The 26349-nt window shown below is 40.3% G+C and overlaps 1 protein-coding gene across 1 annotated transcript in view; it reads right to left on the reverse strand.

Moving 5' to 3' along the window:
• Positions 1 to 23277, reverse strand: part of LOC126471930 (kelch-like protein 18) — a 168401-nt gene extending 145124 nt beyond the window's left edge. Inside the window, exons 1-2 of the mRNA XM_050099899.1 lie at positions 23077 to 23277; positions 12618 to 12748 (exon numbers count right to left, since the gene is read on the reverse strand). Of these exons, the coding sequence (XP_049955856.1) occupies positions 12618 to 12748; positions 23077 to 23199 (254 nt within the window). The 5' untranslated portion in view covers positions 23200 to 23277. The remainder of the gene's footprint in view (positions 1 to 12617; positions 12749 to 23076) is intronic.
• Between the last annotated feature and the right edge of the window lie 3072 nt (positions 23278 to 26349).

Consider the following 26349-nt stretch of genomic DNA (forward strand, 5'->3'; position numbering starts at 1 on the left):
TGTCAACTGCAGAGTTTTGGGATGGATCATCTGGGGCTGTAGATCCAGCTTTCATTTTTTTCCCAGGAGTCAGGGGTGGCATTTGGGGGGAAGGCTGGAGCCACTTGCATTTTACATAGCTGACTTTCACTTTCAGATTCAGGAATTTCGTTATCAAGTGATCGAGAATCTTCAATATCGACATTTGGTATATTGCTGATTGTAGAATGGGATCAAAGTGTATCTTTCAAAAATTGCATACTTTCACTCCTTGGCCACTTGTGATACTTTCTGACCTGTCCTGTTACACCTTTTAAGCTTTTATTGTGTCTCAAATAACTGTCTCATAAATTTTTCCATTTCAATTTGGCTTCATCATCTAAAACAAACTTGAATGTAAATTATATGATTATTATTATTAAGCCATTGCATGGGTCAGAAACAAGTGATATGTACAATTACAATAATAAAGATTTTTTAAAAAAAAGAAAGGATGGAAATTAATACACAGATTTTACAATCCATCAAGGTTTTTGTTAACCATGCCTGTGAGGTTAAGTGGTGATATTTCCATAGAATCTTTCATTCCCTAACACATATTTCTTTATTCCTAAACATGAAGCCAAAAACCAGGTTTCACAGATTTAACTTTAAAAATGTTTTAATATAACAAAATATTTTCATGTTGAATGTGAAAAAATGTATACAATATATACCAACATATGTAGCCACCTTTTTCCACTTCTTCCTTTTTCTTCATCTGTCTAATAGATTGTAAATTTCAGTATCTTTGCAGGTATTTGGTTACAGGCAACAGTGTCCAGACCATCACTTTTTCTTTCCGCTTGCGGCGTTCCAACTGTTTCCAAGATAGTGAGTGAAGTTTGTAGAAAAATATGGAATATTTTATGGCCAATCTGTTTGTCTCCTCCCATGTCACAGATGCGGAATCAGCATGATGGGCTTTTCCAAACTCTTTTGGGAGCACAGATGGCAAACACATCAAATTAAAATGTCTGAAGGATAATGGATCTGAGAAATATTATTATAAAAACAATTTTTCACTCATTTAGCATTGGTGGACCCAATCTACAAGTTTACAGTCGTTGACATGTGAAGTTATGGACGAAATAGCGACAGTACTATTTTTGAAAATTCAGCATTCTACCAACAATATATTGCTGGAAGAACAGTTCTACCTCCAATCTCTCTGCCTGGCACACATGTCCCCATTCCTCATATTATCGTTGGTGACGAAGGCTTTGCACTTCAAACACACCTAACGAGACCATATCCAAAAGCCAGAATGATCTCTGATCCCAGACAAAAAAAAAAAAAAAAAAAAAAAAAAAAAAAAAAAATTTCAGTACACAGCTCTCTTGAGCACGTCGTGTCATTGAAAACGCATTCAGTATATTAGCTATGAAATGGCATGTATTTCTGAGAACCATAGATACAGGTAAGTCAGTAGCAGACTGCATAGTTAAAGCAGCTTGCTGTTTCATAACTTCAATACAATGAAGAATGACAGTGAACATTCAGCTAATGATCAAAGTGAAGAAGTCATGCAGCCTATGCAAATGCTGTTAACAACATATGCTACCAATCCGAGGTCAACCCATGCTGCAATTCACGTCTGCGGAACTTTTACTGGTTATTTTGTCAGTCGGAAATAACTTCAACAGACATTATTTGTAATACTTGTATGGGGTACCTAATAATAAATAATAACTACATAATAAAATAATTTTGTGAAATAAAAACATATTCGTACTTACTAGTAACATTCAGCTCCTCTGCAATCACGGCCCATGTTTCTGCTGTTTTCACTACATTTTTGTACAGCTGGTGTGTTGTACAAGTATGTGTACTTTCTCACATGTTCTATGAACCATTCTGTTTCATCTCCCACTTGAAAAAACCCCTTGTCGAGCTGATGTAAATTGCCTGGACCACACGATACTTTGTGATTTTGTACAAACATGTCGTCTACCGCCGCAATCAAAACCATTTCACTGTGACGTACCGCCCCACGTGTGACAGGGGTAATGCAGTGATGCATTGTACAAATGTATCACGGCAGGCACACACACACCATGTCCTGTGTGGCAAAGCATTAAGTCACAAAACTAACTGCAATGTGACTATAGCACTGGCCTAATATATGCCTTGATATAAAACAAACTAGAATGTTTGCATTACAACAAGACTATTTCTTATTGCAGAACAATACATGATTGTTTCTTGACTTTCAGTTGTGTCCTTACATTATGAAAAGTTTCTTCAAAACTGATCAGCTCAGAGGCAGTAGATGAGCAATTTTCTACATGCCTGTCCCTGTGTTATACTGGGAGGCAGAAATGGCAGAGCTCCAGTGGAACCTCATGAAAAACAAGAGGAACAAATGTTATAAGAAATACAATTAACTAATGTAGAATCATTGTAAACTCAACTTTGTCCAATTTGGATGCAGCCAGCAGGTAAATGCATCGATCTGCATCATTAAGTCCTCTTCCTGTGTGTCACACCTCATATCAGGCATTTTCCAGCTAAGCGCAAGAACGCATCTTTAGAAAAAGCTTGCAGTGCAGCTTGTAGAACATGGTCAGAGGAAAAGCGGAAGGGCTTGACATTTTTGAATGAACTTAGGCAGGAACATTGGCTGATGCCTTTCATTGTTCATTCAGTCCACATTTTCATGGCATTAAGTAGTGTAGGCAACAAGGTGATATATTATGGGAAAACGAAAAACCAACTTTGCTTTATGGACTGAACATTATAAAATAGCAAAAGAAAAGAATAATTTGCAAAGCTACAATAACTTGTATGTAAATACTAGAGCTGTACAGCCACAGTGTCAGCTTCTCTGAGTGTTTTCAAAAGCAGGATAAGCACCCTGTCCACAACACAATCGACTGAAGGGGAAACTATAGTCAAAAATGTTACTTTTATAGTCTGTAGATGAAAAGATGTGGGATATGAAATACTGATTATTGTTCGATTCGATTAATACATATAATATTACATGTATTTGTATATTGCTTTTTACGCCACTCTATAAATTCATCATGTAACATCAGCATTAAAAGCGTCAATGTTTGGTGTTTGATTATTACTGGCCATCAGTGTTTAAGTGCTGATAATGAAATCTACACTGAAAAGCCAAAGAAACTGGTACAACTGCTTACTATCATATAGGGACCTCGCAAGCATGCACAAGTGCTGCAAACACGGACAAGACTAACGTCTGAAGTAATATTGGAGGGAACTGAAGGCATGAATCCTGCAGGGCTGCCCATAAATCTGCAAGAGTACGAGGAGGTGGAGAACTCTTCTGAACAGCACATTGCAAGGCATTCCAGATATGCTCAATAATGTTCATATCTGGGGTGTCTAGAGGACAGCGGAGGTGTTTAAACTCAGAAGAGTGTTCCTGGAGCCACTCTGTAGCAGTTCAGGACTTAGGGGGTGTCACACTGTCCTTCTGGAATTGCCCAAGTCCATCGGAATGCACAATGGACATGAATGGATGCAGATGATCAGACAGGATGCTTACATACGTGTCACCTGTCAGAGTCGTATCTAGACTTGTCAGGGATCCCATAACACTCCAACTGCACACACCCCACACCATTACAGAGCTTCCACCAGCTCGAACAGTCCCCTGTTGACACACAGGGTCCATATCCATACATGTCCATCCTCTTGATACAATTTGAAATGAGACTTGTCTGACCAAGCAACACGTTTCCAGTCATCAACAGTCCAATGTTGGTGTTGACAGGCCTAGACGGGGCGTAAAGCTTTGTGTCGTGCAGTCATCAAGGGTACACGAGTGGGCCTTTGGCTACAAAAGCCCATATTGATGATGGTTTGTTGAATGGCTCACATGCTGACACTTGTTGATGGTCCAACACTGAAGTCTGCAGCAATTTGTGGAAGAGTTGCATTTCCGTTACGTTGAAAGATTCTCTTCCATCGTCATTGGTTCCGTTCTTGCAGGATCTTTTTCCAGCCACAGCGATGTCAGAGATTTTATGTTTTACTGGATTCTTGATATTCACGGTATACTTGTGAAGTGGTCATAAGGGAACATTCCCACTTTATCACTACCTCAGAGATCATGTGTCCCACTGCTTGTGCGCTGAGTATAACACCACGTTCAAACTCGCTCAAATCTTGATAATCTACCATTGTAGTAGCAGTAACCAATCTAATAACTGTGCCTGACACTTGTTGTCTTATATAGGCATTGCCAACCGCTGCATCATATGCTGCCTGTTTACATGTTTCTGTATTTGAATATGCGTGCCCATACCAGTTTCTTTGGCACTTCAGCGTAAATCAGCATTTATGAATTGTCATCATTGCTTATCCTTAGTTCTGAGTATCTACTCACATTACATCAAATCAATTTACATGAAAGGCTGCCACAACGATAGTGAGATGTTTAATTCACAAAACTGTAGATGATTCAAATTCCACATTCCCCTCAGATTGTCAGTCACAGCATTAGGATAGGACATATCACAGAATACCCCATTGTTCCATTTGATGCACCCTTAGCCATGATGTCTCTCCCTGCAATTTCTTTGATGATTAAGAGTAAGAGGAATGCTCTTTTTCATTTACTTGTAATAGCTCTCAGTGCTTGTAATTCAAAGAGTCACAGATACAACATTCTCTCATGTATCGTATAACACTGATGCTCTGATTTGACCACTATAAGCCCTAATTGTCAGTTTTCATTTTGATTATAATGTAATTTGTAATTATTTCATAAAGACACTACACAAGGCAGTGCTTCAGTTTGTTACTGTTGCAGTCATTAGTCTGAACAAGGCTTTGGTGCAGCTCTCCAGCCTACATCCATTTCAACCTGCTTATTGTATTCAACACTTTGTCTCCCTTTACAATTTTCCCCCTATTTTCAACTATCAAATCAACTATTCCTTTGTACCTTGGTGATGTGTCTTTTCAACCTGTCTTCCTTTTCTAGTAACAATATGACACATGACAGAATACCCCCCCCCCAGTTTCATTTTGTGCCCCTAGTCATTATGTTTCTCCCAGATTTTCCATTGTTTATTTTATCCCCCATTTCTTATAGCCTGGTTGTGCCATAAAGCTCTTTTATCCCCCAAGTGATTAAAGAAAGAAGGAAGGAAGATTCAAGTTTAACAACATGTCAACATCAAGGTCATTAGAGACGGAGCAAAACCTTGGATCATTTCAAGGATTGGAAAGAAATCATGGTGCCCTTTCAAAGGAACCTTCCTGGTATTTGCCTGGAACAATTTTGGGAAATCACATCACGGAAACCCTACACATGGGTACCACATTGCTTGGTCCAATGCAATTAGATACCTCTTCAGTTACTCTATCCACCCATCTAATCTTCAGCATTGTTCAGTGGCACTTCAAAAATATGTATTATTGGCTTGTCTGTATTGTTTATTGTCCAAGTTTCACTTCTGAACAAGACCTCATTCCCAACAAATACTTTCAGAAAATACTTCCTAAAACTTAAATTTTTATTCGACGTTAACATATTTAGCTTTTTTATGGAAAAATTTATTGTTATTCTGAGTCTACAATTACGTACTTTTTACTTCTGCTGTAATCAATTTCTTCTTCTGCTCTTCTTAACTTCATGGAATAGGTCTACAGCTTCACTACAGCATTCTGTTTCTCACTCACTCTACGTCTCTCTTTCTTACTGGTTTATAACTGATTACTTGCTTAGCTTAACTGTCATCAGTTATTTTGCTACTCAAGTGGTCTAAGTTTTCTACTACTCTCAACATATCATTTTCTATTCTTATTCTCTCATCATCATCTGATTTAATTTGACTGCACTCAATTACATTTACTTTATTTTAATTTAGATTCATCTTATAACCTGTTTCCAAGATACTACCCCTTCATTAAACTGCTTTACCAAGTCCTTTGCATCTCTGACACAATTACTACATCGTCAGAAAACCGTTATGTTCTTATTTCTTCTCCCTGGACTGTAATTCTCCTTTTTTTTTTTTTTTTTTCAATTTCTCCTTTGTTTCTGTTACTGGTATCTCAGAGCACAGAATGAACAACATGGTGCATATGCTACAAACTTATCACTCCCTTCTCATTTACTGACACCCTTTCATGTCCTCTGACTCTTAGGCCAGATCACACTGAGGCAATATGATATGCTATACAACTAACAATACAACACTGAACCAACTCACATTGGTAAAAATAAATAAAGAGGTAGATAAAGTAATGTTACTGCCTTCTTTGCAATTAGATTCACAGAAAACTTTTATTTTTCATATAAAAAAATTAACAACTATTGTTATGGAATTCGATTATGAAGAAATTACTCAGTTAAAAAAAAAAAAAAAGATTTTGTTTTTAAATCTTATCATCTGATATCACAGCTCGATAATGAACTGCTTTTCTTTTTGCCGTTGTCCATGGTTCTTGTGCTACTTCGAAATTAAATAAAACAAGGTGCCTATCTTGAAAAGTCTGCAATAAGAATGCAGCCGCTGGTCAGTTTACATTTGGTGCATTTTAGGTCAAACAATGCTGTGTATTAAAATGGAGCTAACACATTGAATTCATTTTCAACGCTGGAAGGACGGTCATACTTCTCTCCAGTCTCTTTTAAGTCGACATATTTTGAAGTTGTCCACAATGAGGCTGGCAGCAACGTACTACATGCATGGCTACTGGTGTCTGCTGTGTCTCACTCCTTATTGTATCATTTCTGCAGGAACACAAGTGTTACACAGCTAACAGTTGCATCATATGCTCTCCACTGCAACACATTGTATCGCGTATTGTTTTGCCTCTATTGGATTCTGGTTTTTGTGCACATTCTATCTGATCTTTTGCTTCCTGTGTTTTATCCCCAATAACTTTATAATTCCAAGAAGTATATTTCAGTCAACATTGTAGAAACTTCTTCTAAGTCTACTAATACAGTAGCTGGGCGTTTGCCTTTCTTTGCCCTTTCTAAGATAAGTTATCAGGGCAGTACTCCATTAATGATGTATACATGAATGCAACAGCTTCTATGAGCCTTAAAAGGATGGTAGTGGAATATTAAGATAGGGAAGAGAGGTCAGGCAAGAGATCCCACAGCACCAACATTATTCTCAGCAGCACTACAGGAATTTCTAAAATGGGGAACAAGAATAAATATGAGGTGACTGAACACAGCAGAATCACCTTCACATTGCTTACGACGTTCAACTGTACCTAAACTTGAATGACTAATGGAGGAAGAAGTTAACTGAGGAAAAGGATGTGGGGAAACTTCAAATGTGATACCAGAAATGGTGTGCAAAAACAACTGCAGTCATACGTGCCCAAGTCAAAACCATAGAACTCTAAGAAAGAGAGGAATTAAAAAATGACTATACATCAATCCTAACTGACATAACAGAAGACAGCTCAAAACAGGCATGTGAAGAAGTTCTAAAAAAGACACCATAAAGAAACGGAGGTCCAAAAATAAAACTTATGTGGCCTTCGCCATATTGCTTTGGCAGATAAAAAGTAAAACGCAGTCAACAGCCCACATGTCATTCGCTAAAACGGCCAATAACTCAGATGGTAAAGCCAAACAGGAACGTAGAAGGTCAAAAAATGGAGATTCCATTAGGAAGTGGCAGACAGTTAATACTTGGGTGCAATGTGTACAAAGTGGTGCGGTAGCACCACATAGCAAATGACGATGGCTAAATGGGCAGTACCCAATACGCAGCCGAGTTACAATAACATCCTCCCGGCGGGAGGGGCCAAGAGGAAGTCTTCCACGCCACTGAGCAGGCTTGATAAGCCAGAGCTTGTTCCCATAAAGGGAGGACCATTGGCGATGCTAAAGGAACACCATCTCTTGGCAGATGGCAACAGAGAGATCATCAGAAGGAATATAGGTACTCGGGGGCTGAGGTACTAGACTGCAGCTTTGGCAGCAGTGTCAGTAGCCTCGTTTCTTGGCAGACTGACATGACCAGGAACCCATAGAAACATCACACTGGCTCCACCAAGAGTGAGCAGTTGACAGTTTTCCTGGACCCGCTGCACTAAGGAATGGGCAGTGTATAGTGCACATAGACTGTGTAAGGCACTGAGTCTGAGCAGAGGACACAACTGAAAAGGCTGCGTCGCTGAATGTACTCTGTGGCCTGATACAGAGCGAAGAGCTCAGCTGTAAATACTGAGGAGTGTGCCGGAAACCTATATCTGGGTGCAATGATGAAAGAACCCGACCCCAAGGTCAGTACGAGAGCCATCAATGTATACAAAGGTATTATTGTGAAGTTCCATGCAAAGGTTGTGAAACTGAAGGTGATAGACCAAGGCTGGAGTAGTGTCCTTAAGAAGTGAATGAAGGCCAAGGTTAGCATGGGCCACTTCACGAAGCCAAGGTGGCAAAGAGTTCACACCCACAGGGAAAGATGCAGGTAGTGCAAAGTTAAGCCGCTCTAGCAGGTGCCGAAAGCAGACTCCAGGAGGTAACAGATAAGAAGGATGAGCCCCATACTGACGATCAAAGGAATCTTCAAAGAAGAAGGCATACAATCGGTGGCCACGCATGGCAGACAAACGGTGTGCATTCCTGCTGAGGAGAAAGTCACGGTAGTAGGACAGTGGTAGTTCAGTAGCTTCAGCATACAGACTCTCAATTAGGCTGATGTAAAAGGCGCCCATGGGCAAACGAATGCCACGATGGTGGATTAGTGTTGAGACGGCATAAGAAGGATGGGTGTGCAGATACATAAACAAAGCACCCATAGTTTAGTTTCAAACATACAATGGACCAGTACAAATGGAGGGGGGTGGTTTGATCAGCAATCTGGAAAGTACCATTGAGGATACGTAGGACACTGAAGAACCATGTACAAAAGGCTGCCAGGTAAGACACATGGGAGGAGCAAGAGTGTTTCCTATGAAGCATGAGTCCCAGGAATTTCATAGTTTCAATGAACAGAAGGGCAAGAAGCCCAAGATGTAAAGATGGTGGAAGAAACCACTTGTGTCACCAGATATTCACACAGACGGTTTTGTCAGTGGAAAAGCAAAAGCGATTGTTGACGCTCAGGAGTAAAGACGATCAAGACACTGCTGAAGGCGCTGCGCAATGAGACAGGTCCATGGAGAACTGCAATAGATGGCAAAATCATCAACAAAAATGAAGCCTGGTGGGAGACAGGCCTTGATAGGGTTAATGGTGATAGCAAAGAGGACGGCACTCAGGACGGAACCCTGAGGCACCCCGTTTTCCTGGATAAAGATGTCCGACAAGGCAGAACCCCAAATACCTTGAAAACTCGATCTTGTAAAAATGCCTGAAGGAAACAGGGCAAACGGCCACGGAAGACCCATGTGTAAAGAGTACGGAGGGTACCAGTTCTCCAGTGGGTGTCACAGGCCTTCCCCAAATCGAAACACACAGCCGCAAAAAACCATTCATGACATGGGTCAACAAAGAAATGAGATGGTCAACTGCAGAACACTGCGCTCGAAATCCTCACTGTGCATTAGTCATTAAATTCTCAAGACTTGAGCCACCATACCAGCTGGGCATGAATCATGCGTGCCATCACCTTGCAAATGCAGCTGGTAACACAGATGGAGCAGTAGCTAGAAGGAAGATTTTTGTCCTTACCGGGCCTATGTGTAGGTATAAAGGGGGCTTCACGCCAGCATCCGGGGAAATGTGCCCTATGCCCAGATGCGGTTGTATGTGTCAAGCAGAAAGTGCTTGCCCGCAAGAGAAAGGTGCTGGAACATCTGAATGTGGATGGTGTCAAGCCCTAGGGTGGAGGATCGGGATGAACTGAGAGCATGATCGAGCTCCCTCATAGTAAAAGCGGCATTGTAGTACTCATGATTCTGAGAAGAGAGGGGTATCGCCTGAGCCTCCTCCACTCATTTCCGATGGAGGAAAGCAGGGTGATAGTGGGAAGAGCTCGAAACTTTCGCATAATGATGGCCCAAGGTGTTGGAGATAGCAACAGGGTCCACGATAACATCGTCAGCTACTGAGGCCGGAAACGGGAGAATGGATCTTGGTACCAGACAGCCATCGGAGGTTGCCCCACACGTCAGAGGAAGGAATAGAACTGTTAAAAGAACTTGTGAATGAAATACTGAAAGCTTGTTTGCTATCCCAAAGAACACGGCGATGCTTTGCTCGCATCTGTTTATAATGAATGCAGTTTGCCACCATAGGATGACCGTTAAAAATGCGGAGAGCACATCTCCTTGTGCGAATGGCATTGCGGCATGCCTCAGTCCACCAAGGGATGGGGAAACGACGTGGTAAAGTGGAAGTGCAAGGCATGGAATATTCTGCAGCAGTAAGGATAACATTGGTGAGATAGTCCACCTGGTCATCACAACTGAGGAAATCTTGTTCTTCGAAGGTCTCCAGGGAGGAGTAAAGCTGCCAATCAGCCTTAGTAAGCTGCCATTTGGGCATGAACAGGGATGGGGTAGGAGCCATCAAATGGATAGAACACAGGAAATGGCCGCACAAGTAGGTGTCAGAAAGAACGGACCACTCAAGATGATGGGCAAGCTGGACGGTGCAAAAGAATGGGTCCACATGGGACTAAGTGTGGGAGGAATCAGAAAGGAAAGTGGGTGCTCCAGTCTTAAGGCAGAAGAGGTTAAATTGGTTAAGAAGGTCAGCCAAGAGGGCACCTCTCTGACAGGTCCTGTGAGAACCCCAAAGGGGATTACGCGCTTTAAAGTCACCTAGTAGCAAAAATGGGGAAGGCAGCTGCCCTATAAGCTGAAAGAAGTCTGCCCGGGTGACATCGAATGATGGAGGGACATAAATGGTACAGAGGGAAAAAGTCAGGTGGGGAAGGAAAAGGTGAGCTGCAACAGCTTGAAGATTGGTAGTCAGGGAGATGGGCTGACTTTGGATGTCATCCTGTGTGAGCAGCACGATGCCCCCATGAGATGGAATGCCGACCTCAGGGTGAAGGTCAAAACGAATTGGGAAGTAATGTGAAAGCTCAAAGCAATCATGAAGGTCCAATTTTGTTTCCTGAAGGCAGAGTACAACGGGATGCTGTGATGCTAAAAGGAGCTGTAAATCCTCTTTGTGGGACCGAAAGCCGTCAATGTTCCATTGGAGGACAGTAATGATGAGGAAGAGATGTAAAGGTGTCAACTCGGCGGCCGCTGAGTGACAGCCGGTGTAGAGATGCTACTACAGGGCACAGGAGCAGGAGGATCCTGCTCCATGGGGTCCACAGAAGCATCGGCATGCTTGTACGATCAGTCTGTGGAGTCCAACACTGAAAAACGGTTGGTGGTGCGCACCGACGATACAGAGGCCGGCCAGGTTAGGGTACCACGTGGTGACGCTGACGATGAGGATCTCTGTGTTGGCAAAGGACGAGACTGTTTGCCTTTGGTGGACTTTTTTGAGCCCAACCAGTTAGAGGAAGACTCGGGTGGTGTTTGACTTGAGGGATGGAGGAAGTCTTCACGAGAGTACTCCTTCTGTCCTTTCCGGCCTACCAGTTGTGTAGCTGGTGGCCGCGCCCCTTGAAGTGGGAGTTTGATGGCTTGTTGCACAGCTGGATGGGAGAATGGTGATGCTACATTGACACTGGGCAATTTGACAACCTCAGAGGTGAATTTTAGGTTGCGTGTCTGCGTAGCCATGTCCTTCATGGAGCGAGGGATAACAAGACCAGACCTCTAGGTACCAGAAGGGAGAACACAGGGTTTGTAGGGAGGCATTCCAGCATTTCTCGACACCGAAGCACTCTTATGTGCTTGTGTTCGTCGGTTAACACTTTTGGGATGATTTTGGCACACACTTTTCTCATGTTCAAATCTTCGGTCACAATGCGGAAAATGGTTGTTTTCGACATGTTTAGAGTTTGTGCTATCAATTGAAGGATCAGCCGTCTGTCAGAGTTCAAACAATCGCGCACACGCGTCACATTTTCGTCAACTCGTGCGGTTGATGGCCGTCCACTGCGAGGTTCGTTGGTGATCTCCTCTCGGCCCTCCATGAACGACTTGTGCCATAGGAAAACTTGTGATTTGGACAAGCAATCATTCCCAAAGGCATGCTGAAGTAATGGAAATGTTTCGGTGGTGGAATTCCCAAGTTTAACGCAAAATTTGATAGTGTACCATTGCTCTACAGAATGATCCATTGTGCCGTGTTACATAAACTCAAAAGGGGGTTGACGGAAACGCATGTCCTGACTCTCCAGCAGCACACAGCCGAATAAGCCAAAGAGTGTTTTGAAGCTAACTCCCCCTCCACTTAGCCCAGCTGGTTACAACACACTGTGGTGGACCATTGTGTCAGAAAATAACTGATCAAATTACTTATGGAACACACACTGTACATACCACTCATCACCCAACTTTTGAATAATGGCCCATCTTTATTTTTGTGCTTAAGTTAAGCGAACTTCTGCAGCTAAAGAAGGGCACTTGAAATCAGTATGAAATCAGACCAACACAAAAACCTTGTACATGGTTATAAGCTAGGCGAGATATTGCATATGCTGAATCAGTAATCTTACAACAACATTACAAAAATACATAACATATGCTGTAAAAAACTTCAAAAATTTTGTAGTTTAATGTTGCCTTACGATGAGTCAATGCCTTGAATAGTTATTTCTCTTTGCTTGCTTTCCACCATATCATGTGTAAACATCGCATTGAAATAGGGAATAGTAGCCGCAAGAACAATTCGGTGGGCACTGTAGGACTGTGAATCAACCTGAAATTCAAGCAGACAACACACCATTTCAGCACATGCATATTTTTCAGAAGGATTTAATAGTAACAGTAATAGTAACAATAATAATAATAATAATAATAATAATAACAATCAATAAAAAAAGTGAGATGCTTACAAAGTCACCAAGAGTCGGAAAACTGATCTATCAGCTATATTGAATTAAAACACTGTAAAAGGGTTTCCTTTGACACTGGTTGCAAGTGCTGCACCATGCTGTACTGGACTTGACCGAGATTGGATGCTGTAACATGAACATCAGACGGTGCCGATACAGGTCCACATGGAGAAGGGGTAGTTATACGGCTCAAAACTCATGGACTGGAAGTCCAACTTGATCCCCTTCATGGTGGTACAGTAACGACCAACCACTAGATACTTGGCAGGCAGTGGTGGCAGTCAATGCAAAATGCTCTGCCATTGTCCAGGTGTTTGGAGACACACCTGTTTCAACGATGCCACCATAGGTAATTGACTGCCTTTACCGGAAATCCTCTTGACATCTTCCCATACTGTTGTTGAACAAGCAGAACGACTGACAGAGGCCAGGAATGCTTGTCACGACCTTTTCTGATCTTCTTGATGATGTGTTGCAGCCTTGGCCTTGCCAACGGAAAAGCTGCAAGGTTTCCTATCATTGGACAGCACTTAAACAGGATTGCCAATAGTTTCCCCAAGTGAAATTCTCTTATATTTCTCTGATTTCCAGGTAAGTTTTAGCATTTTTCCCTGACAAATTTTGAGGTCTCCAGGATAAGGTAAGACGTAAGTTGACAATCCATCTTTGCAGCTATGGTACAAAAAAAAAAACAATAGTGCAAACAAAGAAATACCTAAAAAACCTTGCATGCAGACGGCGTTTCCTGATGTGCGCAAAAGTCTGAAGTATTAACATCAACACCTTTTGTAATGAACTGTTTTTAGATGGAGAAAGCAAGCCAAATGGTGTATGTGTTTCATTAAGACCACTGATGTTATTTTATTTCAATAAAACAAAACACATTACCCTGGAGTCGCAGGACAGATTTAAAGTACCTTCACTGATTTCACAAATAAACCTCAGAAAAAAGTAGGCCTCTTGAAAGAAGTGTATAAGGCACGAAAGAATTGTGTAACCAGACACCGTAGGTGACCACCAATAAAATGTTGGTTCTACAATGTTTGTTATTCTCAGTTATTACCCACTGTGTTATACCTATTATTTCACAGGTATTGTGATGAAATCCATTGTTCATGGCCTCTGTCCCGTTGAGGAGCAACGCGTTCTGGGTCCATGGATGACCCACAAGAATCTGCTGAATTACACCACACACAAACAGATCCAGCCTGTGGGCAGATCGGTGAGACTAGATTAATGGGCAGGACCTGCACATTAGTGGGAACAGAAGGGCTTCAGACCCGCAGGCCCGATTCATTAGAGGTACCCGCAGAAACTGCCTGCGGTTTTGGCCCATCGCAGAAATCCACTTGTGTGGCCAGCTATTCATGAGTCACAGACAGCATGTTGTTGAAACGACACCATGTTGATCAAACCATTCAACAACAGATAACTTCTTCAAATACTCTGAGAATCAATAATAATGAGGATAGGTAGCAACTCACTGTAAAGATGACCACTGACCCACAGACCGGCACGCAGGAAACACAATCATTCTTACAACTAAATTTTTACCCATAGCTTTTATCAGAAAGCAAGAGCATACACACATTCACACAATCACTCAGACACATCTCACACACACATGACTGCTGTCTCCAGCTGCTCTGTCTACAGTCTCTGAGAATCAGATCCAAACAAATGACTCCTCACACCTCCCAGCCTCTCGTTGGCAGCTGCTAGGCTAGAGGCAAGACGTGGTGGCAGCACTGACAGCAAGCTGACGGGAGTGGTAGGAAGGGGAGAAGTAGTAGTAATGAAGGAGTATGGAAGCTGTGCATGTACACAGTTTTATCCAGCCAGTGACCATGCATGACACATCAGTAAACAAATCATTTCATCTAATGAGACAAAAATCGAGATTTTTCCAGTGTTTTTTTCAAATTTCCCTGACGTTTGAAATTTCCTGATTCCTAGAACCTGTGGCAATCCTTTAAACCTTTGCAGAGCCGCACATTCGATCTGGATTAGTCAACACCACTCAATCAGTCCACCAAGGGACAGAATGCCTCTCAAGATGACCTCATGACTTTGGGGTGGAGAAGTCAGTGTGATGGTGGATTAATTCGTGTGATGTGGTCCACCCTCTCCTGGATGCTGTCAAACACAGCCAGCTGGCTGAACAGCTGATGACCTTCATTCTGGTGACCTGCATCCCACTCTGACTATTGGATGGAACTCTCCTAGAAAGGACACAGCCACAATGGATGCTCAGCAGAGAAAGCTGGATGCTGTCAAACACAGTCAGCTGGCTGAACAGCATCCAGCTTTCTCTGCTGAGCATCCATTGTGGCTGTGTCCTTTCTGGGAGAGTTCCATCCAGTAGGTGAATCCAGAGTGGGATGTAAATCACCAGAATGAAGGTCATCAGCGACTTCCCACTAAACAGAGCTCACCAGGGCTGGAGAGCAGAAAGAGGGCTTGTTGGCTGAGGATGACCCAGCCACAGCACATAAATGAGTGGAAGTGCTGTGTTCAGGCTACAAAACCCAACCCTGAGGGCAAGAAGAGGTCAAGTCCCACAATACATGATAGGCCCTGAGGTCTCCCAGCAGGAGAAATGGTTGGGGGAGTTGTTCTACAAGATCTGCGAGAGATGGAGGTGAATACAGTGAGCAAACAGTGGTCCTCTGACACATATGAATTTCAACTGCAACATTTTGAATGTCAGTAGCCGAATGGGAGGCAGGGGGGGGGGGGGGGGGGGGTGCAGATGAGTAATGGGCATTATTGACAAACACAGTAATTACCCCTTGGAGGCAGCAAACGTGGAATGGAGGTTGGGGGCAGCATGGCCTTGTAAATCTTTTTGGCCACATCATACAATATGTACTTCATAAGTTTAACCTCTGTTTATCTCTCATTCTTCAAAATATATGCTTCAGTCCCTACTCCAAATGAGGTGATCCCCAGAGAAATTTACACACTTTGAAGGAGGAGAACAAACGACCTACTCCAAATGAGGTGATCCCCAGAGAAATTTACACACTTTGAAGGAGGAGAACAAACGACTCCTTTGCGGGTGGCCTTACCACATTTGCCCGAAGTGGCTTCTCCCTTACATCCAAAACTAGTGTGTCCAAAGTGCTGGTGTTTCAAACAGCACATTGGGTTGGGGACATAAGACTGAACATTAAAATGAAGAAAACCTGCACTGACAAACTTCCGAGGGCTTTGTGCTACCGAAAGTGAGAATGAGTGGGTTATATTTGATCAGTAACAATATTATGAAAAGGAAAACTGCCACTCACCATATAGCAGAGATGCTGAGTTGCAGAGAGGTACAACAAAATAACTGTCACAAAGAAAGCTTTCAGCCTGTAAGGCCTTTGTCAAAAATAGATGACACACACACACACACACACACACACACACAGACACACACACACACACACACACACACACACGCACGCACGCAACTCACACACACACGCGACTGCAGTCTCAGGCAACTGTAGCCACACTCTTGAGACTGCAGTCATGTGTGTGTGAGTTGCATTTGTGTGAAAGTGTGTGACAGTCTTTTTGTTGTCCCTATCTACAACTCAGCATCTCCGCTATATGGTGAGTCGCAACTTTCCTTTTCATAATATTGTTACATTCCATCCTGGATTTTCCATTGTCTGATTATATTTGATCAGGTCGCCTTCTACCTTTTTCATGATATTCTGCACATCAACAGTACCTCCTTGAGTCCATTCAATTTTCAGCTCATCTTTGGAAATGTCCACCAGATTCCCATCTATTACGACATTTTTGTTACAGTTCACGATGGTGTGGAGCTCAGTTTTAATGTTCTCCAAGGCTTTTCACTTTCTGCAGGTCTGTTGCTTGTTGAGAAAGAGAGGTTTCTATTAATAGTATCTCACTGCGTATCTGATAACAAATTTTAATATTTTAATGTTCTTGCTATACCCTCTAACCCCTTTTAAATGTAGAAAGGGGAAACTTTCACAAAGCTTTCTTCTCTTCTTTTAAAACCCATTCTGACTTGCAGCATGCATTGTTACTAAAAATGGAACTACTCTGAACAAGTCCAGGATCTGGAGGACTCATCATAAAATGCCTCTTGAGCAATGGGGTGTTGGCACCTACCAGCAGCCCTCATTCCACTGGGAGGTGGAAGAGAAAATTTTGAGGTTCCATCTCGAACACATGAGCAGTCCATTCTAACAGAGTCCCACTTGCATGATTGACGTACAGCAGTTTCCCCAGAGGCTGCCCACTAATGACTGTTCCATAGGTTATAAGATAGGGTTGTAGTCTTTCACCCCCTTATGTTTAATACATACCTCGCAGAAGCAATCGTGGAAATAAAAAAGAGGATCAAAAGTGAGAATAAAATTCAAGGTGAAAGGATATCAATGACAAGATTTGCTGAAGACATTGCTATCCAGAGTGGAAGTGAAGAAGAATTACTGGATGTGTTAAACGAACTGAGTACAGAATATGGGCTGAGAGTAAACTGGGAAAAGACACAAGTAACATGAAGCCACAGAAATTAGAACTGGTGTTCACAAAGTAGATGAAGTAAATGACTTCTTCTACTTTGGAAGAAAAATAACACATTATGGAGGACATAAGAAGCATACTAGCAAACTGGCAAAAGGGGCTTTCCTGGCCAAGAGAAGTCTACTGGTATCAAACATATCCCTTAATTTGAGGAAGAAATTTCTCAGGCTGTAGTTTTGGAGCACAGAACATATAGTAGTGAATCGTGGGCAGTGGGAAAACCAGAATGGAAAAGAATTGAAGTGTCTGAGATGTGGTGCTACAGAAGAATGTTGGAAATCAGATGTACTGATAAGATTATAAGTAATGAGGAGGTTCTCTGCAGAACTGACAAAGAAAGGAACATACAGAAAACACTGACAAGAACACGAGAAAGGATGACCTGCAAGGTAATGTAATGTTCACCATTCAGTTTCTTCTTATTAGCTTAATAAAATGCATTTTACCAGACTGGGGGGGGGGGGGGGGGGGGGGAATACAAACATATAAATAAAAAAGACAAAAAAACTAAACACTCAGTGCTCGTGAAATAAGCTGGTAGAGGCAGCAGGTAGGAAGTATGTGTAGCCTATACCTAATTACTCCTGGACCTATTCCACACTCCTGAAAAGTTCCTTCAGCAGAAGCTCTAGGAGAGTGACCAAAATTATTATTTCATTGGAACATTGTCAGAATACAATGCTGGCCTGCAACTGATCCTGAGAAGATTTTACGAACGAAATTTGCTGAGGAAACAGCATTCCCACAAAGCAATTTCTCAGTTAGGATGAGTAGGAAACTCTAAACATTGCTTGGATATTCCATGTAAAGTAGTACACACTCAGGATTTTTAAAAGTTTAAAATTTGGTACTTTTGTACATTGTTTGAAAAGGCTGGACTTTTTACCCCATTACTGCTTTCCCTCCATAACTTGTAGCCATTTTTATAAGGCCATATGTTTTTCATGTGATGAGAGAGTGAATTATTGGAGATTTTGTTCATTCACATCAATTAATTGGCAGGTAAGAATTAGCATATCAGTATTTATATTAAAGTTACATACCCAAATGTATTGCATAAAGAGTACAATAATGAATCTGGTTAATTAACGGTTAGGATAAATAATATAATACATCATCATGAACTTTCATGTAGCATGAAACACTTTCATGTAATTAAGTTTTTATATCAAGAGGGATGCTACAGTTAACTTTATCTTGTTCAATAATTTACTTCTTTGTGTGAATGTGTAACTAATATCACTACTAAAGATTTCCCAATCTCAACCAATATTGTAAAAACAAAAAGTTAAATGTGTTACATCATCTGAGTCACAGATGTATTATTTTAAGGTTAGAAGAAGAGGATGCCCTTAATAGCAGCAAAGACAGAGCAGAAGGAGGGAAATGTTAAACAGTGAAGGAAAATATTAAGAAACTAAGAAGCAGCATCTGGACAAAGCTAGAAAAAGGAGCAGAAAGAAAAGTTCCTACTATTGAGTCAACATAAGCAACAACTGTTATTTGAAGAAAGAAGAGCTCAAACTTGGGAGAGAGTTAGAAAACATGGGCAACATAAGATGCAAGATCAGCAACCTAGTAAAGCTGGTCTGTCACTGTATAAGTCACATAGTTCTCTGAATAAAGCTACGGTGCAAACCAATCAATTCTTGCCATCTTCACCACGAAGTAAAGTCGTAGTTGTCTGTAAATTGTTCAGTAACTTATGTGGAAATTCATCAAGTGGAAAGTCCAAAAGACCCAGTCATGGGAGTAATCCACAAAACTGAGATCTTAGTTCTGAAACTAGAGACTTGATAGTTGGTTCCTACTGTCGTCACAATGTTAAGTCAACAGTCATCGAGCAGGAACGACACAATAGTAATTAGAGAAAATAATGAGAAAAAGACAGTTCATATTCATCAGTTAGTCATGTCCATCATGGAAACATGTGAGGCATTCACAAAGGAACACCCTGAAGCTCAAATCTAGGCTAGCGCAAGTACGCCCACCACATGTTCGATTAAGCAGCTAACTATCTCATAACGTATGATTGTGAAATATCATTAAAATTTCATAAATGCCATCAGCAGCGTTCACAAGACACATGATAATATTCCAGATTATGGCATCACATTTGTATCAACCATCATATGTCAGCCACGAAGTGCGCTTTTGTTGGCAGAATGAATGTAACACGTGTCAGAATGTTAGAGGTTTCAACAAAGCCTACAAATTGATGCGCAAGAAATTGTGAATTTATTATGGTATGTTTGGAAGATAGAAGAAAATGGCTCTAAAATGATTAAAAACAAAGAAGAAGGCTCCACAGCTGATAAGTGAAATACATAGTTTCTACAATTCCTCAGTTTCCTCTTCATTGTTATACAAAGACAGCTCAATCTGCATTATAAAAAAGAAATGGTTCTGAGCCAAGGTTCCAAGGGCTCTGCACTGCTACACATTGATTTTGTTGAAAATTACATCTGTGTTTTATCAAGATGAGGTGCAAAGTGCACATTGGGCAGAAGTTAGTATTTTCACAGAGTCAATGTGACATTCATGTTCTCACCACCCAACTGTTTTCTTTCAGACAACTTAACCCATTCCAAGGATACTGCTATTGCATTCATTAGCAAAGTACTGTCAGCTATACCTTAAAATGTTAAGGTAGTTTCACAATCTGATCAGATAGACCCTCCTCACAATTTTAAAACAAATATATTACTGCTGCTGTATTTCAGTTTCAATCATTGCATAACGTGGAAATCTGCTGGAAGTTATTTGCCATGTTCCATGGTAATGGAGTCGTAGATGAAATTCATGCAGTTGCAGAACGGCAAGTGTGGGATGCAGTAAATAAATGAAAAAAAATCAAGGAATCAATGTGAAACTTAATCTGGTTCAAATATTTTCTTCAGCATATTCAGTAGCAAATATAAAAAGCACTCAACGCTTTCATTACAAGGAAGGAGTACATATCTGCTGTCTCCAAAGAATTTCTCTGCTGCAGATCATTATACTAAAGAAACTATAGAAAGTGTGAAAATCGGAGACTGGTACAAAGTAGAATATGACTCTAAATTCAATGCTGGAGATGTACATGCACTTTTTGAAAATTCTTACCTAATCAGTGCAATGGAGCTTGCTGGTTACTACTGGAAATGACCTGTAAAATGTGATGAAGTACTGTACACAGAGGACAAAATTATACAGAAAATTAAACCACCTAATGTTGTCAATGCAAGAGGGTATTTTCAATTCTCTGACTTTTACCTGAATTTACAGTTTATCTTCCAGGTGTAATTCCTATAATTTTTTGTTATGTTTAAAAAGTGAAATGTTGATTTTAAGTTCCTCTTACTTGGTACATAATGTCATATTTTCTTTTCTCTGCTTGGAGGAAAAAAGTTTTTCCAACAATAAGTAGCAATTAACATGACGCATGTAACATTGATCACATGCTTTTTTTTCCCAATGTATTACAATATTTCAAAGTGACATAAATATTTTTAGAAATCTGTAACTGTGTCATTTGAATGCCAACCTAATATGCATTTTCTGTGATAAAAACCAGATACATACTCCTAATGTTTGAGGGCACTTTTGACCTAAAATTTAAATTAGGAATAGATTTTATCAAATTTGTAACATAAGTCACAACATAAATTACATTCCTTTTCTGTAATTTTAATGCTCTTCCCTGCTTAAGACCTTTGCCTCAATAGCACAATATATGATGATGATGATTTACAAAAGAAAATATGGGTTTATAGATTCAACATAATAAAACACAGATTTCAATATGTAACACGAGTCACCATGGGATCTCCCTGCTAGAAAACGTTGTCACTCAGCTGATATCCGGGGGCAGATTTTAACAAATTTCAGACTATAATAATTTATTCCTATGACACATGTTACAGTTGGCGCATGCTTCTGTTGAGGCATACCCTTAGTGTGGGGAGTTTTTCAAAAGAATATCCACTACTAAAAAAAGTCAGCAACCATATAAAATTGGTATAATATGCCCATACAATATGTGTATGGATATATGTAGAAAAATTAGTGATGTAAAATTCAAAACAATGTAAACAGAAGTTCTTTAATCAATTTAGCATGTATACCAAAAGCCAAAGAATACTGTCTTAGAAGTAATGATCTATGTTCTGGTTTAAATTTTACATTTTCCCCTCTGTAACTGAATGAAATTTTATATATAGGCCTAAGGCTGTAGTTGTGAATATGGCTAGAGAAGATCCAACAGATTTGTTGGCTCTGGAATTCCACCCTAATGTCACACCTGTCAATATAGCAAACATTATATTACAGCAAAAAAAAAAAAATTACCATAACATTTCTTCTCACAATCAGACTCGTCATCTAAAATAACATCAGCCAGAAGATTCATCAAATATAACTTTTCTTCCAGCCTCACATTTAATTCACATAAGTTTTCTCAGACTGCACTTTCCGTAAACTTGCCCACTTTGCTCCAACATTTGAAAGTTTCCTGTTCAACTCAGTTTCTTTCCCTGTGTCCTCGTAAACGATGATTTCTACCTTTTTTCTTATCCCAGTTTTTTTAAGGCAGACATCTTCAAGTGTGAAGCTTCCTTCACTTGTGCTTGCTTTTCTGGTGCAGACGTCTCATGACAGTTGAAAACAGTTTGATTTTTTTCTGGTTTTCTTGGTTCACATTCAGCTGTGCCATTCACTTCAGCAAGTAAAGAACTCAAAAATATGCAGGTCGTTATTGTCTCACTAAGCTAATTCATAACTGTCAAGAAATTCTGTGACATTTTCCTTATTAAAGATGTTCTTCTTTTGTCATTTATCAAATAGCATTAAAAGTCTGACACAGCAAACCAGCACTTAAAGACAAAAGAATATCTGAGTGACATGTAATTCTATTCAATAGATGCAATTTAGGATTTGACACAGTAAGAAAAAATATGTACGTCATTCCATAGTAGGTATTTTAAACATTTGATAAAGCAGTCAAAGCTTACACTTATGACCTGCACTGAAAATTTGTTGATTTGTATACGATGAGTGGTAGTGGTAGTGTCAGATTATTATTAGCTTAATATAAAACACATTATTTTATATTAATATGAAAACAAGGTAGAATAATAGAAGCCACACGGATCAGCAGCTTCTGAGGCTTCACGAATATTAAAGCAGTTGTCATGAAAATCTGTGCTAAATTTTGACAGGTTTCAGAACACAGGAAATTGAGAACAGAAAAGGTGACAAATAATCACGCCATAAGTTACCAGGTTTTTATGCAGTGTGCGTGCAGAGGCTACAATTATGAAAATCTCACTGCAAGAAAAGTTATGATTTTCCTGTCTTTTCCTCAACAGAAAAAAAATCAAGTATAGAAATTGGGAAATGCATGGCATAAAAACAGTGTACTGTTGCATACATATGTAAAGTCAGTTGTAATGGTTCATTAAAGACTGATTAGTTGACATATTTTCCCCTTAACCATTGAAGTCATCAAACAATGTGGATCCTTTTATGCGAAAGCAGCAAAGGTGAAGTGCGCCTGTATTTGTAGAATATAACTATTAGGATCTGTCTACTTCCATGGCTTTTCGGCAGCAATTTATCCCATTAGCTGTCATCCGTTTACTCATCAAAACAATTACGCTACCTTTAACGTCACGTCGCATAATTTACCCTGCCGCCGAATTTCTTCCATAATAGGAAACCCTTGAGAAAATAGGTCCAATTGCTGAAATATAACACATTCTTCGTTTTCAGTTTCGGGCTGCATCACTAATATCAATGTCCTCACTTTTCAAACAAAAAACACAATTTAATTTACATTTACAACATTGCTGCTACGATTCGAATTTACGAACCGGAATCGATAGATTGAGCGATCGAGCTCGTGGTATCGATTATTCGTTATATAACTATATCACAGTCCAACATAACAGTCGCGACACTTCGCCTCGATTTTGTTGCCTACAGCGCCAGCAGCGCCCCAAGCGGCTGGTAGGTTGAACTGTGAGTGCGGCGCGATCGTGGAAGCGAATAGTGATTGATTATTTTGATTTATACAATGGTTTCTACCATCGGGAGCGTTTGTAGTGCAATAAATTGCAGCAACAACAGGAAGAAGACACCACAGGTGTCTCGTTTTAGGTTTCCTAAGGATCCTGAGAGGTATATACCATCATGTTACTAAACTGTATCGTCAGGATTCACTTGCAAACTATATGTGTATAAATGATGAATGTATCGTTTTAGGAGCAGAAAATGGCTTGTTAATAGCAGACGAGAAGACCTTATGAAGAAAGACCCAGTTTACCTGTATAATAATATTAGGTTTTGTCCGCTACATTTCGAAGGAAACCAGTTCATGAACGCAGACAATAACAAACTCGTGTGGAATGCAGTACCCACACTGTTTGACATATTAAATAAGCCACCTCAACTGACGATGAAGAGGAAACTGCCACAAAGATTCGACAGTCAATCTAAAGCTGTAAAACAGTCATATGACACAGAAGCAGCCAGTTCAGCTCTCCATCTATCAGTGCCAGATTCGTGGGAATCGTCACCACAGACGTGCTTTGACGATAAAGTAGTTAGATTAAGTGCAGCTGTTCATGTCTTACAAAAGCGTGTGAAGTGTCAGAATGTGCAGATCGAGCGAAACTATTACGGGACAAGCAAAGTGCCTACAAACAGATTGTTTGAAAATTATTCAAATGTTTGGTTTTTCGTGAAATATAATGTAATCAGCTCATTATAATGTTTTCAGCATATTTCTGCCACTATTTGGCAGTTGCTTTACTCACTTTGAATAATATAAAGATTAAGGTCGTGCTTGTGGCAACAGGCAACAATGACACACACAGTAGGCCAACAGAGCGATAAACGAGCTGTCAATCGCTTTTGCATGTAGAGGTACATGTCTGTGCTTCTTACATGTGAATCTGTGTGTTTATATTCTTTTGATATCAACGTGGTAAGCTGCAATTCTGTCCAATGTCACAAGTGTTTCTTCACGAATGTGTTGTAGCTTGCCACTCTATTCATGGTTTTTGTCCACACTTGCGCTTACTTTAGAATCATTAACAGAAACATATATGCCTTCCGATACTAAACAAACTCTTGGAGGCAAGAAAATAACTCGAATAATTCGGAAATTACGTAGGAAATTGATGTAAACAAACATTATGCTTACAACACGTCTGACGTTCACCTTACCTGCCGCTTGGAGCGCTAGTGTCTCTCCATCTGTCAAACGGCAACAACTTTCACAGCAGTGAGTGTCGCGCATGGAGGAAAAAAAAAGAGGAGTTGTCATGACGTCACAAACTTGAAGCCGACCCAAGAGAAGGTCCGCCATGTTAGCTACCCCAAAACATTCGCTTCTGGTGGTTTGATTCCGTGTAGTCGTGAAGTGTTTTGATAAAAAAAATGTCGGGCTTGCGTCGCTCACGGGTGTACTAATCGTTCTGATTGTAGTCTAAAGTTTAAACAAATCACATTTCATTCGTAAGTGAACTTATTTAAGCGCTATTTTCTTATATATACTTGAAATTCTGATGCACTGTAAAGTTTTACAGTATGGTTTTATTTCTGTGATTTAACTTTAGATTTCTATCAATCCAAGGCGAAGAGCTGTCTGGAAGTGAGCATTACACTTGGTTTTCACTGTGTGGTTATTCTGAAGTAACTGAAAAGTCCTGGCAAGAAATATCCTGGAAATGGGGACTAATGTTTTAAAATGCAATAATTTAATATAAAACTAATGTAACTACATGTAGTTAATTAAATCTTCAGTAAAATGTGTGGAACACCTGTTACAGTGGTTAAATTATAAGTACTTAAATGGTTACATATTTGTTAAAGCAAAGTTCCCTATCGAAGTCCAGGCTTAGATCATTACATTAATCACTGTGTTGTCGTATTACCCTGTAAATTTCTGTTCTTTACCACGCTGAATGTCATTTGGTAGGTACAATTTAAAAAGAAAGCAGATGTAGAAATTGCAATGGGCCTGACAATCTTAAATTCAGTTCTGTTCCTTCGTAATTTAACGTATTTTTCACTTTGTTGACATGACAGCTGGCTTGTTTATATCATCCCTGCAAACACCTATGGGACACCAAAGGAAATAAGGTAAGTTTCTTGCAAACGTGAACATTTAAAATTTGCATTTGACTTGAAAATGCAACGAATACAAATCGGTGCCTCTAAACTATCAATCATTGTTTTTGGAGTTCTGGCTTTATCAATTATCGACACAAACACAATGAAAGTGAATAGAAATGGATTACAAAAGCACGCTTTTCATAGCACATACGTCTCTTCTCGGTTATTCTAAGTGTATAAACAAAAAGGAATTACAGTACTGAGGCAAGAAGCGTAATATTTTTACGTATTACTGTATCGAATACGCATTTAAGACCAGAAAAACGTTTGAAGTTGCGTTCCTTATGCTGTGTTGTTCGCTAAAACCGAGTAACATTTACTATATAAAACAAATATCACGTGCACACGACATAAATAACGAACAAGAAGCAATTGTAAACACTCGTCTGCTAATGTTTTGGGGGATCCAAGATGGCGGCAGGCCCCGCCCACTGGCTTCAAAACAACGTACAGCGCAAGTCTGTAGCGCCATCTCCCCTTATTCTACCTCCATGGTGTCGCGACTGTTATGTTAGACTGTGACTATATAGTGCTTTCAACTAAATCATGGGCACAATTTTGTAACCATGAAGCTAATTTTATAGAGCTGTAAGACGGTCACTACATTGGATGTTATATGTGGGCATACAGATCGCGTCAAATGTGAACATTATTCTTTCTTCCGTATTTAAAGAAACTCTCCACTCTCAACTACGTAAAGGAAAGTCATGTACGTTGAAAACAGGAGCATTTATCGGAAAAGTAAACTTTTCGC

This window comes from Schistocerca serialis, chromosome 1 (assembly GCF_023864345.2).
Source record: "Schistocerca serialis cubense isolate TAMUIC-IGC-003099 chromosome 1, iqSchSeri2.2, whole genome shotgun sequence".
NCBI lineage: Eukaryota > Metazoa > Arthropoda > Insecta > Orthoptera > Acrididae > Schistocerca > Schistocerca serialis.